The sequence below is a fragment of the Heloderma suspectum genome, chromosome 3, assembly GCF_057233095.1.
Source record: "Heloderma suspectum isolate Gila_16-S chromosome 3, 16-S_ref, whole genome shotgun sequence".
NCBI lineage: Eukaryota > Metazoa > Chordata > Lepidosauria > Squamata > Helodermatidae > Heloderma > Heloderma suspectum.
Window position 1 is genome coordinate 179126672 of NC_139460.1, and position 16568 is coordinate 179143239.

Sequence of the window (16568 nt, forward strand, 5' to 3'; positions counted from 1 at the left end):
CCTGCAAATGGCAGCGGCGGCAGGCGGTCAGAAGACCAGCCGCTGCAGCCACCGCCGCCGCCAGAGCTGCTGCCACCCGGAAGATCCGCCCCAGGTAAGTCTCATCCCGGGGGGATCCGTGGGGGAGGGGCGGGGGGGCAGGCCATTCCGCCACAGATTTTGGGGGGTCGAATGCACTGGCATTCGGCCTCACCGAGATCTGTGGCGGAATTCTCTGACATCCCTATCCCAATCACGGGATGGAGAGTGGGAGTGATGACAGTCGTATTGTCCCTGCCCATGATCCATACGGTATCAATCTGGAGATCGGCATCGAGGAGGCTGCTGAGGAGAGGACATCGGTCGATATTAAGGTGATTTAATATTGTAACGGCGTAGTGTAGGAGACCTGGATCTCCGTTCTGGAGCTGTCCGAGCTGGAAGGGGTGAGGGGGTTGGGGTGTCCCTCAACTCACCTGCCGAGATTGTGGAGGTCGGATCCAAAGTCACCACCTGCGTTGGAGGAACCACAACATGGATGGGAGAATCAAGTAAGGGAGAGGGAGGCAGGGCATCCCACTCCTTCTCCTGCTGTTCAGAGGTTTTCTTTCTCCTCTTTTTCTCCGGTGCGTCCGCTGCCAGTTTAGGGCGTTTTGCCTTTTTTGAAAGTTTTTTAGCTACTGATATAGTCAGGTTTCTTCCCGGAGTAGGTGGGTCTACTCGAACTGGCTCTGCGGTTAATGGAGGGAAAGATTGAACCGCAGGAGTTGCTCCCTTTGCACTTGTGGAAGGAGCAATGGCTGGGTGCTCTCGAGGAGTTTGAGCCTTAGGCATATCAACCGCTTGAAGGGCCTGTTAGTCGATCTGCTCTATTCTTGCGAGCCTGCTTCTACAGCGATTGGCAGTAGTGGCAGGATTCAACTTTATGGGATTCTCCCAAGCAGAGTAGGCATAAGGAGTGATCGTCCGAAGAAGGCATCTTATTGCCACAACGCCGTGCACTTTCTGAACGGAGGCTTTTGGGCCATAAGCTGGAGGAGAAAAAAAGTGTCACCGCTGAGGCGATCGACACTCTCCAATGCTCTCCTTTTCTCTCTCTCTCTCTGTCTCTCTTACTCATGTTTAGATAAAGAAGAAAAAGATGAAGGAAAAAGAGGCAAGGAAGATAACAGAAAGGTAGAAAAACACAGCTTGACAGAATGTCCCCATGAAGTAACGCTAATGGCATTCAAAAAGGAACTGAGGAGGAGGTGGGAACCCATGCTAAATATACCAGAGATGGTGGGGGAGGGGTTCCCGCCAAAACTACTCAGCTTGGAAGTTTCCCAAATGAGTCTCCACACAATTGCAGAGTCCATATGTGTGATGCACAGATGACTACGAAGAAGAATAAGTAGGGACCTATCATAATTCATGGCGGGGGAGGGGCAAAAGATAGATTACACCCACTGCAAACATGTACATGCATGCACATGTATGAAGGAGGGCAGAAGAGTGGACACTCTTCTTTTGCCTTTTCCTCTATCAGATGTATATTTTTAAGAATGTAAGCAGCAGAGGAGAAGGACAATGGGAAGTTTTCCTTATCTCTGCCCCGTCTTCACAGCCACTATACGTGGGTGCATATATCCTCACCCACGTAAACACTCCTGTACATGTGTATATGTGATTGTGCTCTCCCTTTGCACCCACATACATGCAAATACATATAGGATGGAGAGGGCAGGGCAGAGCAGAGGGAGGGAAACCCTCCTACAGAGTATTTCCTTCCCTTTTCCATGTCCCCTTCACCAACCATGCAAGTGTTAGCATGCATGTGGGTGGAAGGGAAGCACATTCATTCCCACATGGGAATCACCACTCAGTTCCTCCCTGCTCCTGTTGTAGAGAAGCAGCAGACAGCCTCCTCTGTGACTGAGCTCAAAGGAGCATGAGTTATTTCTCATGGCTTATGGTTTGAGAGCCATTACTATTTGATAGAAAGGACATAATATCCAAGTGAAGTAATCTCTTGGGTACTTCAGTTTAACTAGTTGCTAGAGTAGAGGCTCTAATGGCAGGTAAGTGATAATATCTGAACATCTTTGCTATTTGGCTCATTAGATTCAATGGAAAACTGTCTTCTGAACCCTCCACAGTTTTTTCTTTCTTCACAACATAATGCAGTGTGGCTCACTTGCTTCCACTATCTGGAATGATTTGCTTTGCAAGAACCCATTCTGTGGAATACCTGATCTCTAGTCCAATCTCACACTGTGATCTGGGGTGCATGCGTACGGCGACCTGCAGTGTATAGTGACTTGTGGTACGTAACTGGTCCTACACAGAGGCAGGGTAGTCCTTGTATCTTGTGGGATTCTATAACCACATGAATCTGAAGTGATTCCTTTCCTTGGTAGGTCAGTCAATCTAGGGTGTCTGGGTACAACAGCATGTTGTAGGCCACAGTTTGCCAAACACATGATGATGAAGAAAATATTCCTAAAGGATGGGCACACCATGTTAAGAAGCCAATGGTACTAAGTGAAAATCAAAGCCAGAATTTTTGTTTTGTTTCTTAGAAGAGCCTGGCCATTCACCTCACCACCACTAACAGGTAAGCATTAAGAAGCGTGCTTCAGAGTGGTAATATCTGGGCTTATATGGACTCACCTCCTGCGCAGATGCTTGATGGTTCAGCTGCTAGGATCTCAATACAGGATTTCTTCAGAATCTATAGGATTGATAGAATGGTATTTGCAACCAAGAAAAGTCTTGCACTGATTCAACAAATCAAGAAAGGGTTTACTGAGCTTCTTGAATACCCTACTTACTGAATCAATGGTGCCTCTGAGAGCATAAAAACCTCCAGTCACAGGGAAAACGTGATCAAGGCTATCTGCAATGGTTGACAGCTGCAGAGACAGAAAATCATAAATGTGTGCTGAAGGTAAGAATGCCTAGTAAAGAAAAAAGTGAGCCCTCTTTTCTGAGCTTGGAAGAAGCAACTTGCTTATGTTGCTCCTCAGGTAGGAAACTGTGCTGCATGTCTACATCAGGAGAGAGTGAATGATCCAATCACATCCAATGCAGAGACATGGCAAAATTACCCACCCACAGATTGATAGGAAGGAGTCAAGGCCAGAGCAGCTCACAACTATACTATTTTAAGTAATAAAGGGCTTAACATTTATAGAGAGCCTTCTGAATAGTTAAACATTTAACAAAGAATACTAGTAATCCTATATGAGTCTTGTAACATTGCAGAGGAAGGAATGGGAGTCACTGGGGCTAAGAGTATAACAGCTTGCCTAAGGCCACCCAGTGAGCTGAAATAAAATCTGAATCAGGGACTTTCTATGATTCTACGCAGATTTCCTGTATCACAGGGGTGCACAATCCACGGGCCACATACAGCCCTTGGCCACTCCCAGTGCAGCCCACAAAGCCAGCTGCACCCCACCCACTTTTTCCTGCAGCCCAGCTGATACACCCAGCAGCTCTTTCCCCAGGCCCCACCCCTTCTCCCATCAGTCGGGGCTTGGGGAGGAATCTGCTGAGTGATTCAGTCCTGCTTACCTCTGAGTTTCCAGCTAGTGGCAGCAGAGAAGCTGCATGTCCCACTAACAGGAATGTGTGTATATTTGTGTGCATGCATGTGCACGTGTGCATGCGTGCGCACATGTGTGCATATGCACATATGTGGCCCCCCCAGCAAACACTGGGACCAAAAAGGTTTATTTATTTATAACATTTGTATACCATTCCACATCTAAACAGATTCTGGAGCAGTGAACAAGAAGAGATAAAATTAACAAAAGATAAAAAGAATAAAACATGATATTAAAATTATTCTTTAAAAAACAGAGTGCCAATAAAACTGAGGCTGGTTAACCAAGGAAGGTTTCCTGGAAAAGAACTGTTTTCAGGAGGCTCCAAAAACAACCCAGTGTTGGTGCCTGCCTGACCTCCAGGGGCAGGGAGTTCCAAAGAAAGGGGGCCATCACAATGAAGGCTCTTCTCCAGGTGGACTCCAGTTGGGCCACAGGTCCATGTGGAACCACCAGGAGCATGCCCTCTGATGACCTCAGTGATGGGGCAGGTTGGTAAGGGAGAAGGTGCTCTCTCAGGTATCCTGGTCCCAACTTGTTTAAGGCTTTGTACACTAGTAGAGTCACAGTGTACACTACTGTGTACACTACTGTACACAGTAGCAAAAAGGTTGTATACCTCTGCTGTATTGGCAGGGAGGTGGACTAGATGATCTTGGGCTGAACCAGATGACCTTCCAGCTCTATAATTCTTTGACTTCCTGGTTTACAACTCACACAATTTAACTATTGCAATAAGTAGTACTTTACGAAGTGTGCACGTGAAGTGTTTGTATTTATTATGTGCTCACATTTATACCTGGTTTCCTGGCCAATAAAGACCCTCAAAGCAGCTTGCATCAAAGTTAAAATACATTAAATATATACATAAAACACAAACCAGAATAATAAAACAAGAACACATCAAAGCACCAGCATGAAGCAAGATAAGTCGGCCCCAGTAAAATAGTTGGGTCATAAAAATAATCTTTAAATGCACGGGACGGAGGTAGCCAGCCAAATCTCTCGCCACAAGGAATTCCAAAGAGTGCATGTACGATATTACCATGTCATAACTTTTAACAGGGGTTTGGCAAGTGTGCTACATATGCAGTGCACAGAGGGCCACTGTAATGCACATTACAGTACGTATGCAGCCCCACGCTTTGGGATGATATCGGCTTCAGTTTACTGAACCAGAAAACAGGCAGCAGAAGTGATCTTAGCCCTGACTCTACTGCTCCACAGGCATGGCTGTCCACCCTCCTGCTTCTTGTTCTTGCTACCTGTGTGGTGGACAGTTGCTGGGGAAAGGTCCTGATTATGGAATACTCTCCCCAGGGAGGCTTGCCTGGCACCTACTCTGATGTCATTTGAGCACCAAGGGAAGACATATTATTTTTTCAGGCCTTTTAATTCAATTTCACCCATTTATCTTGACCGAGTTTGTTATGTTTTTATGCTGCACCTATTAATTTGCTGTTTTAGTATATTCTTGTTTATTTAATGTTTGAAGTATGGTGCTTTGAAATTCTGTAAGCCACCACAGGAATTTTATTGAAAGGCAGGCTACAAACAAACAAAGCCGCTGGAGGCCCATATATTCACATGGAGAATTACCTATATAAACAACAAACTGGATATCAGAAAAGTTCAGGAAAACTAAGGGAGCGATAGAAGATACTAGAATCCTAGAGCCTCCTTAGACCAAATGCTACAGCAAACTGAAGGTTCATCATGAAGGGAGAGTCCAAAACGCCAGCTAACTAGTGGCACTGGAGGGGCCAAGGATAGATTATGAAAAAGAGAAATTCATGGCTGCTTTTCATGTTAGGTTTCAAAGATGCCAGATGAGTTACACAATTATCTCTCATAACTGCAAAGCTACTTAGTAAGAACATGCACAGAACCACTCTGTGTTCACACGTCTACTCTAACCTGTAATCAGTCTGGATGTGGTTCTGTACTTAGCATTGTCCATTAATATAACAGAACAGCCAGGCACCATTCATACAAAAAACAAACAAATAAACAAAGATCAGTACCTGGGTTTCATTGAAGTCTTTCACACCAACACAATAGACAATTGCCCCAAGGGTCCTTGCTCTGTCAGCCTAAATGAGAGGCAGTATTAAAAGTCCTATAAATCTTTGAAGAGCTAGACATAGACACTTGCACATTTCCAGATAATTGATGAAAAAACAAGGATGACTTACTTCTTTCTCTGCATAATAAAACTGAGCCTCCTGCAGCTCCCCATCAGTAAGAGCTATGATCACACTAGCTGTCTGGAGTCCTGCAATGTTGGCAGTTATAGTTACTTGGGTTATGGGTGGCTAAAATGGCAACATAAAATATATCTTAGATTCTAAGGTCAAAAATCCTTCAGTCTAAGTGAAGAATTACCCATTTTCTCATGTCCCCAAAAGCATATAAAATTTTAAGTGGCCAGTGCCCCCACAGCATTATGTTGCAGTTGTTACTCCCAATCTGTGGAGGAAGAGGATTGGGCCTGAAAGACCAAGGAAAAGTATAAGTGCACAGAGGCCAAGTTATGTGACTAAAGAATGTGAGACTGTAGGATGTGTTCAGTGCTTATATGGTGTGAAAGTTAAGATGGTACTTTAACTTATAAATATCCAAGCTTTTTGTAAAGAGTGAATTTTTAGGTGCTGGAAGTACTACGCATATATTGACCTGATTCACACATAGTGATAACACATGGTTTATTCATTAAAAAAACACCCTCCAATTCTTTGTAACAGAGTAAAATTACCCAAAGCCCTGTGGTCAGAGACCATGAAGTCCCTTCTGTATTTTGCACAGCATCTAGCACACTTCCCGCACTTAATAAAAGTTCTTAATTTATAAAGCTCCCACAGGTACACTAGAAATGTTGGAATGTAAATTCACAGAAGCACCACTAAAATATCCCAGTTCAGCTATTTGCATACTATGGGCATGACTGAGACCAGTGATGGCTGGTGCTCATTGGAGCTGAAGGAGCAGGGGGCAGATAATCAATATTCTACTGAGATCGTTGGAGGACAACATAAGAAGATCATGCATGGCAATCGGCAGCTGCATGCCATGCACTGGAGCAAATATACCTGGTTGTGGGGGGATTTCTCTGCCACAAGTGGGTGGGGAAGAGGCAGGGGGTTGCTGCCCTGTTCACCCCAAATATAGAGCTGCCTCTGATTGAGACAACATTAAATACATTTAGGTTCCATTGATTTCAGTGGGAAAGGCTAAGCACACGCTTAAATCTCTCCCACTGGGACCACCATTGGCAGGTTTGTGTCATTTGTTCTCATTACATGATTTGGAGTAGAATGTTTGACTCCTTTCTATAAGACTTGGATCTGTTGTCCTTGTTCAATAAGCACACTCATTGAAGCACCTGGGAATTCTAGGTGTCTAGCAACCAAGTCATTATTAACAGGTAGCTCAGTGAAGAATCATAAGAAAATAGCTTTCATGAAAAGTGTTACATCAACCTGAAAGGACTTATCAAGCAGCAATTAAAATATTGTTGTATTACTGGATGTATTATTAATATAATTCATCATATTTTCAAATGACTCTCTCAGTGTAGCTTGAAATTACAGACACTGATCACTGTTGACAGGTTTCTTAATGCCAAATATTATTTTCTTGCTCATGACACAGAAATACAAGGTGACCTTGGAAAGGAAAAGAAAAAAATAGGGCACATCTCTCAAGATTAGTATTTACTTTTTGGTTTCAAAATCACTTTTATTTTATCTGAAATATTCAACTTAAAACACCAATTTCCTGAGAAATGTGATTAAATTGGAAGGCCAAATGCCATTTAATTAATTTTCTTGGTGTTAAAAATCAAATAGGAGTTCACTTAGTAGAAACATTAGAATACGCACAACAGACTTATCACCTCCCAGCTTAACACCCATTGTCATGACCACAGCAGTAGCTTTGCTTTTCAGGGGATCAAATGATACCTGCAATCGTCTCATGAAAACAACAACAGCCTAAAACAGTTTACTATTCTCTGTAAGAGGCTTCAAGAAAACAATCTGGGCAAAATGTGAGGAAACTGAAATAAATGAATTAAAGGTGGTAGGCCTGGCCTGGCATAACGGGGGAGTAGATTTGTCTTGTTAAGACTTCTCCCTCACAGCTCCTTCTGTAAGACTCTTGCAGTAGGAACTAATGGTGTTGGTAACAGAAATATCCCTACCTCCATGATTCTCATGGTAAATCTGTTCATTGGCCTGCAACAGAGGATACAAATGTTATTTATATAGTAGAGAGGCAGCAGGAAAAGCAGCACTTGTTATGTGTAAATTAAAAGCAACAGAGGTAGCATTTACCCTCTTAAAGCCTTCATGCATGAATGTGTCTCCCCCAGGCACTTGTCTCTGAAGAACTGCAAGACCACGCTGGATGGCTTCCCTTGGGAAAAAGACAGGCCTTTCAGTTCTTGCTTTGCCATTAGGTAATGTTGCAGGAAGACAGTAAGCCCACCAAATATTTGCTCACAAGGTAATAATACGGAAATATGATTGAAAAACAAGTGTACTGACTTCTAGTCTGATCCAAGGTATGTTTACTCAGATGTACATCCGCATGGGTCTTGCATATGTAAATGAACACAGGATTGCAAAACTGCAGTCCTACCCACAGTTGCACCAAAGTACTTCCCTCAGTATTTCTGAGTAAGCATATTTATTTATTTTTCTGGTTTTAAAATATATTTTATTGAAAATTATGCCCAAATAGTACAACTCCAGCAAACCAATACCACACATTAAACTCTCTAGTATACTAGAGAGTATAGCTTCATTAAATAGAAGCTAGAAAGTATATTTTTTTCATCACATGAGCCATTAACCAGAGAAGAAGTCATATTGCATAACATATATTATATGGTTATCACAGATCAGATCAGATAAGTTTTTCCAAACGGAGGAATATGATGGTGAGGAAGGGTGAAACTCAAAAATCTCTTCAGAAATGTACAAAATAAATGGAAAACAAAGAAGATCCTGTTCACCCCCTTCTCCCTACCCCCACTAGCTTACTTTGGTGTATCAGTTTTTCTGAGTAAACATATTTTAAAGTGGAGCTTACTTCTAAGTAAGTGTGCATAGGATACTATGTTTTGCACATTCATCTTCATGTATGCTATTATGATGTTTGGTGCTTCGAGGCTTTTCTGCTTTATAACGGTTTTGTACAACCAAAATGGAAATGAAAGAAGAGAAATGCTGAGCCCAAAAGATTAATATTTTCTTTTAAAAGTTCAGCCAAAGTTGATTAATACAGTTTAGCCCTTCTACTAAGTCAGTTTACCGTCTTCTGAGATTACAGAAGTGGATTTTTTCCCATCGGGACTAGCCCTGGGTACTTTCATTCCTGTTCAGAAGCACCCTTTGCACTGCTGAAGTTCTGTAGTGACAAATAGGGTTTCAGGGCCAGAACAACGATGGTAACAAAATGTGACTGAAAATGTATCCTATTATGGGACTTCGTATTTATTTACTTCAGTTTATATCCTACTCTCAGTGCAGGTAATAATACTATAAGAAAATTAAAAGGCAGAGTACACTATGGTTGCCTTCAGACTTAATACCCAACTGTGGTTTGCACTAACCATAGTTTAGAACCCAACCACAGTGTATATTCCAGATGACTGGCCAAACCATGGTTTACTTATCCTTCTCCCCCCTCCTTTTCAGGAATTCCCACATGCTATCCCAAGCCACTCAGGAGTACCCAACTGCTGGCAAAGGATCAGCACGTAAGCTATACTCTTATCACTGGCCAGCAGCAGAAATGGATGGGGAAGCTGAACAGTTACCTCTTCAGAAATCTTTGGGCTACTCATGGCATGGCCAAGTACAAAGAATATTCCTTACACAGCAATCCCATCCCTTTTTCATTCACAGTCACCTAAGAAATCTCTTCAGGTCTTTAAAAAACCCTTTTCCTCCAGACTACTACAAAAAGCACACATCCCATCAGTGATGTACACACTACCCGGTAGGGATGTATGAGAGATTCATTTCAGTTCATGCATGACTACAATTTACCCTGTTCACCATGTTATACTTGAGTTCTTGGTTCTAAAGAAAGCAAAAGCCAAGTGTAGCCAAACGCGTACCCTGGATTTTAGGAAAGCCAATTTTAATAAACTCAGAACAATGATCAGTAAGGTCCCATGGCAAGCAACTCTAATGAGAAAAGGAGTCCAAGATGGGTGGGAGTTTTTAAAAAAGGAAATTCTAAAGGCACAATTACAAACAATTCCAACAAGAAAAAAAGGTGGAAGACAACAGAGGAAGCCAATGTGGTGTCACAAAATGCTTAGAGATGACCTGAAAACAAAGAGGCACACAAATAGGAAGTAGAAGGAAGGCCAAGCTACAAAGGAAGAGTGCAGGCAGGTAGCACAGAATTGCAGGGATGGCGTCAGGAAGGCTAAAGCTGAGAACGAGCTGAGGTTAGCGATGGATGCTAAAAGCAACAAAAAGGCTTTCTTCAGCTACATGCATAGTGAAAGACAGAGGAAAGAAATGGTGGTTCAGCTATTAAATCAGGATGGCAAAATGATAACAGATGACAAGGGAAAGGCAGAAGTGCTCAATTCCTACTTCAGCTCAGTCTTCTCCCAAAAGAGGGTCTACAAGCCCCAGGGCAAAGGCGAAGTACAGGATGAAGGGGCAGGATTGTAGCCTTAGATCAATTGGCATATGGTCAAGGAACACGTAATTACTTTGAATGAGTTCAAATCTCCAGGGACAGATGAACTGCACCCTAGAGTAATAAAGGAACTGGCAGAAGAACTCTCAGAGCCACTGTCTATTCTCTTTGAGAAATCATGGAGAACCGGTGAAGTGCCAGATGACTGGAGGAGGGCGAATGTCCCTATCTGCAAAAAGGAGGAACGTGGGAACTACAGACCAGTCAGTCTGACATCAGTCCCTCAGAAAATCCTGGAGCAGATTATAGCAATCAGTCTGTAAGCACCTTGAAAACAATGCAGTGATTACTCGAAGCCAACATGGATTTGTCAAGAACAAATCCTGCCAGACGAATCCAATCTCATTTTTTGATCAGGTCACCTCCCTTGTGGACTGTGGGAATGCTGTGGACACAATATACCTCGACTTCAGCAAAGCGTTCAACAAAGTGCCCCATGATATCCCGATGAGCAAACTAGCTCAAAGTGGGCTAGATGAAGCAACCATCTGGTGGAGCCACAGTTGGCCACAGAATCAGACTCAAAGAGCGCTTATCAATGGGATCTCCTCAAATTGGGGAGAGGTAACGAGCGAGGTACCGCAGGACTCAGTCCTGGGCCCAGTGCTCTTTACCTTTTTTATTAATGACTTGAAGGAGGAGGTGCAGGGAATGCTGATAAAATTTGCAGATGACACAAAATTGGGTGGGAGAGCTAATACCCTGGAAGACAGAAACAGAATTCAAAGTGATCTTGATAGGCTGGAGTGCTGGGCAGAAAACAACAGAATGACATTTAATAGGGATAAATGCCAAGTTCTGCACCTAGGAAAAAGAAACCAAATGCACAGTTACAAGATGAGTGATACTTGGCTTAACAATACTACAAGCGAGAAGGATCTTGTAGATCACAAGCTGAAGATGAGCCAACAATGTGATGTGGCTGCCAAAAAGGCAAATGCTCTTTTGGACTGCATTAATAGAAATATAGCTCCCAAATCCCAGGAAGTACTAGTTCCCTTCTACTCAGCACTGGTTAGGCCTCATCTGCAGTACTGTGTCCAGTTCTGGGCGCCACACTTTAAGAAGGATGCAGACAAACTGGAGAGGGTTCAGAGGGTAACAAAGATGATCAGGGGACTGGAAACAATGCCCTATGAGGAGAGATTGAAAGAACTGGGCATGTTTAGCCTTGAGAAGAGAAGACTGAGGGGAAATATGATAGCGCTGTTCAAGTACTTGAAAGATTGTCACAGAGAGGAAAGCCGGGATCTCTTCTCGATCATCCCAGAGTGCAGGACACGGAATAATGGGCTCAAGTTACAGGAAGCCAGATTCTAACTGAACATCAGGAAAAACTTCCTGACTGTTAGAGCAATACGACAATGGAACCAATTACCTGGGGAGGTGGTGGGCTGTCCCACACTGGAGGCATTCAAGACGAGGCTGGACAGCCATCTGTCAGGGATGTTCTGACTTGGATTCCTGCATTGAGCAGGGGGTTGGACTCGATGGTCTTATAGGCCCCTTCCAACCCTACTATTCTATGATTCTATACGTCAATATATGTACTTGTTGAATTGCTATAAATCTCAATTCCTCTGGTGAATGATTACATTCCATGAAATGTGATGTCAGCAGAGCCTCAAACACTCTAGTCCTTATCTTGCTTTTATGTTCACTAATTCATGACTTGAGAGTTGTGCTTGTTTGTCCTACAGATATCAGTTAATAGGGACACAGAATCACATAAATGACATTATTAGATTGACAAGTTGTGAAATCCCCTAACACAAAGGACTTCCCATCACAGGGATTGACAAATTGCTTCAAGTGTAGACACTGAGCATACCATGAGCATGAACCACACTGGAAATGACCATGTGTGATAGAGGGCCTGATTCTGTCATGAATAGACAGTGAAGCCATAGTCATTCTAAACAGAGATGATTCTGCGGGAGAAGTGTATATACAATTAAGAGATGGATCTTGTTATAGACATGTTAATCACGATCCAAGAACAAAAGGCTATTTCCCTGGGTTGCATCCATGAGAACCTGGGCCATTCCCCCCCCCCCCCAAGAGAATTTGTATGGGTTCCAGGATTTTACATGCTTCCCAAAATTCACAAGGAGGGTTTACCTCCTCCAAAAAGACTCATTATGCCAGGCCTGGCTCTATTTTGGAGCCTTTAGCTCAATATCTGGATTCTTTTCTTTGAGAGTGTGTTAAACAGAGTCCCTCATAGATATAGGACATTAAATATTTCATTTAAGCAATCAGTCTCTTGCATCCGCCGGGACTTAGACTCCAGTGTTATAGCAGGTGAATCTGGTAAGGTATCCAGAGCACAGCTGGGAACGACAAGCCTTAATAAAAACAGGAGGTAGTTTTTCTCTGGGCCAGAGGCAGGGGAAATAAATACTCCCCACTTGTACAATTCTATGAATGGCTACTAATATCCCATTATGTTCAATGGGGCTTACTCCCAGGAAAGTGTATGGAGCATTGCAGTCCAAGTTACTTTTGTGGGGAGGTTTGCAGCTGGATCCTTTGCATGCTTACTCAGAAATGAGTCCTGAGTTGTGAGCATGGGACTTCAGGCTTAATAAACTGCCCACCCCGTTCCACTGACAGCTAACCTCTCAGACCAATCCTATGCATGTTTTCTCATTCGTGTTTTTCCTTTTTGCATGGACTCTAGCTTCAGGACTGGACATAATACTGTGCCTCCTATGCTCAACCCAGACAAACAATCCAAAAGGATACCATGGTCAATGGTATCAAAAGCCACTGAGAGGATCAGGAGAACCAACAGGGTTGCACCATTCCCTCGCTTCAGTCATCTACTAGGGTGACTAAGGCTGTTTCCACCTCAAAGCTGGGCCTGAACCCAGATTGGAATGGATCTAAATAATCAGCTTCATCCAACACTACCTGAAGTTGAGAAGCCATCACATGCTCCAACACCTTGCCCCCAAATGGTAGATTTTACAGTGGGTTTCTTAGGACAGGAAAGATGTGGAGAAGCACAGGGATAATTATCTCAAATTAAATGCCTAATTGCTTTTCTGATCTCCTGTGCCTCTAGAGTAGTAGTGGCTTGAAGGGTTGTGGTCTGCTTCTGCTCCTCTTGCATGGCACCTTGGGGTGCACATGGTCATAGAAAGTTGGGTTGTCCTTGAGAACACCTTCTCTTGTCTTGCAGATGTTATGCAAGATACAACTCCCACACCCCCATCATGTCCATCACAATGTCCTCTTTGATATCAAGCAGGCTGTCGAAGGACCTCCATCTTGCCTTTACTTATCCAAGGGTGCCACCAGTACCATGGGCTTGCTGTGGTAGTAATTGTAGTTCTTTTCCAGCATGGTGTGTGGAGCACAGACACCAGCCAGGTTTGCGGGGCATATGCCTGGTTGCCAGTTACTGTGGGCTTCATATGCACATTGTCCACCAGTTCTGCATGCCCCAAGGAGAAGGTTCCTAACTCAAGTTTGGATGCCAGGGGCAACACAGCAATATTTTGGACATCTTGGCTTCAGGTGGAAACACCTGCATAGATATCCAGAGATTGTTCCTTTGCATTGCACACAGCTTGGATCACCATACTGCTGTAACTTATTTTCTGTTACATTTTCTTTTTTTTAATATATTTTTATTCATTTTATATAAATGAAATAAACAGTACCAAAATTACCAACAACCTTATCAATGCTTCAATTTCCCAGCAATACAATATTCTGATGAGGACACCATGATAACAAAAAGAGAAGAAAAAAGAAAGAGAAAAAAATAAAGGGAAAAGGGAGGAGGAAAGGAAGTAAAGAAAAAATATTCTTTCCCCCTCGCTCCCCCCCTCCCTCTCCTTCCCCCCTAAAGAATTGAGTTTAAGCTCCAACACCCCCCGGTCTCCAATGTCATTCTATTTTAAAGATTATATCTATAACCTTAACAATCTTACAATTTAATAAACAACCTTACATTTCTATATCACATCATCAATCTTATATCAAAGAAAGAGGTCTCGAATTCATTCCCCAAAGCCTAGTATTATTAGTAATAATAATTATTATTAATATTATATTATATTATATTATAATAAAACTTAATATAAACCTTCAACATTCAGTAATATATTTTATACTAGATATATTATCTATTTTAAAATAAAAGCAAGAAAAAACAAGAAATGAAAGAAAATAAGCAAATATATATATAATCATTTATCTTCTGAGTTAGCCTGGATCATATAGGCTAAACAGAAACAATTAACAAAGCTTGTTTAAAAATTCCAGTTCATGGGGTTGTAACAAGATTCTCACGCATTTTTACGCTCAGCCAAGCCTCCGCCATTTCATGATTTTGAAACTTCTTAATCTGACCTTCAGACACAATGCAAAGAGTAGCAGGATATTTTAAGTAGTATTGTAAGTTCATTTGTTTTGCCAGGTTCTTTGCTTTGATAAATTGCCTTCTTTTATCCACCACCTCTTTGATGTAGTCAGGAAATAACATAACTTTATCTTGTCTCCAGGAAAGTCTCCAGGAAGGACTTCGAGCTTCTCTTGCCAAGCGCAGGATATAATTATTTGTGGAGACTTTTGCAAATTGAGCTATGATGGTGTAATCAGTCCCTTTAGCATTTGGCACACAAAATGCCTGCTCAATATCAAGTAAATAATCAGATGAAATAGGGAGTATCTCATGAAAAAGTTTATCCACAAAAACAAGCAATTTTACATCATTAGGCAAATTTTTAATCCCCAAAATACGTACATTGGATCTCTTCGTGAAAGCCTCTAGTTGAGAAATTCTATAGATTTGAGTCATAGTTTCATTTCCAGCCACACGGTCTTCAGGCTCATTAATTTTCGTCTCCATTCCTTGCCGTGACGCATTAATTAAATCTATAGCTCCTTGCAGGGTGGTGATGGAATTTTGGATTAAATCCAGCCTCTTGACCTGCTCCATAAATTGTGAAGATAAAGTCTTTATCAGCATAAATAATTCCCCTATATCTTCTGTCTTCGACATTTTGGACACAGAGGATGCGGGGGGAGTGGATGCCAGCTCCTTTCTTCTCCTCGGCGCAGACATATTTCTCTCACACAGATCTTACAGGTCCTCAAATGTTCTCAAATATTGTTAATGTTTCTTAAATCATCCCTCAAAGGTTGTTGATATTTCTTAAAGCATATATTATATGGAACACATCAGCCCTGTTTTCTCCTATAAAATAGGAGTCTCAGTACATCTTTTTGCATTGGTAAAGCTCTGGGGAGATAATCCTGGAATCCGGCCCCCCCACTATCGCGTGGGAGTTACCTTTCTCCAAGATGTTGTCCAGAACTGTTGCCTTGCCCCCCCTTTCCATTCCAGGGGGGAGATGAAAAGGTTTTTCAACCTTTTAAAAAGCTGTTTGAGAAAGCTCCCACAGAGCCCCGTGGGAAGCTACCAGAGCGACATCGGTCCCGACCGGAAGTAATTTTCTATTACATTTTCTGTTACAACTCTTTTTCCCCATTTTTTGTGCAGCTACAATTTCAATATGGTGACCATCTACTGCCCACATACAGCAGGGGAACCCCTTCATCACCTTCACTCATTGTTCTGTTTGATGACATCATCCAAATAAGTAATTGTGATGAATAAATAAACACATCCAGAAAAAGTTCATTGAACATGCTAGCTACCTTCCAGAATATTTCAGAAGTAGTGGAAGCACCAGCAGCAAACACATTTCTTAAAGCACTTGCTGAAGCCAGTTTGTACAGGACAAGGGACAGTCTCTGCCCCATGGACAGCGCCCAACACATCTCTGACATATTAGTGGAATGAGGTATCTGGCACAGCAGGAGAAGCAGATGATGTACTTGGCACAACAGGCTATAGGGCCATGATATTTGCTCTCTGACACTTGTCCTATATCTGCATCCCATTGCCCTCTGTATAGCCAGGGGGTAACAGCTTTCCTGTCCAAGAGCACCACTGGCAGCAGCTTGTCATAAAATGGCACCATTCTCCTTTCAATCCCAGACTGCTTATTGATGAACTTCTTGAACATTTTTTTTTAGGAGATGAAACTGAATTTTGAACTATGACAAGGTACAAGCATATCCCCTCTTTATCAGCTCCTTTGATAATAAGTTATACGCCACCCCGTTGCCATACTGATTTTGATGGTCCTCTAAGAGAATCCCTGATCGGGAGGTCCATACATGTGCATCCATTCAAAATTTGGCCTTAATTTTCTCAGACAGCTGAGAATTTCAGCACCTGGGAATAAAAGG

The 16568-nt window shown here is 42.5% G+C and overlaps 1 protein-coding gene across 2 annotated transcripts in view; it reads right to left on the reverse strand.

Moving 5' to 3' along the window:
* ANTXRL (ANTXR like) overlaps nucleotides 1–16568 on the reverse strand; it is a 124546-nt gene that overhangs the window by 88279 nt on the left and 19699 nt on the right. For both annotated transcript variants that reach the window (XM_084845085.1, XM_084845086.1), the window contains exons 4-9: nucleotides 7904–7985; nucleotides 7771–7804; nucleotides 5765–5844; nucleotides 5594–5662; nucleotides 2793–2873; nucleotides 2632–2692 (exon numbers count right to left, since the gene is read on the reverse strand). In XM_084845085.1, the coding sequence (XP_084701211.1) occupies nucleotides 2632–2692; nucleotides 2793–2873; nucleotides 5594–5662; nucleotides 5765–5844; nucleotides 7771–7804; nucleotides 7904–7985 (407 nt within the window). The remainder of the gene's footprint in view (nucleotides 1–2631; nucleotides 2693–2792; nucleotides 2874–5593; nucleotides 5663–5764; nucleotides 5845–7770; nucleotides 7805–7903; nucleotides 7986–16568) is intronic.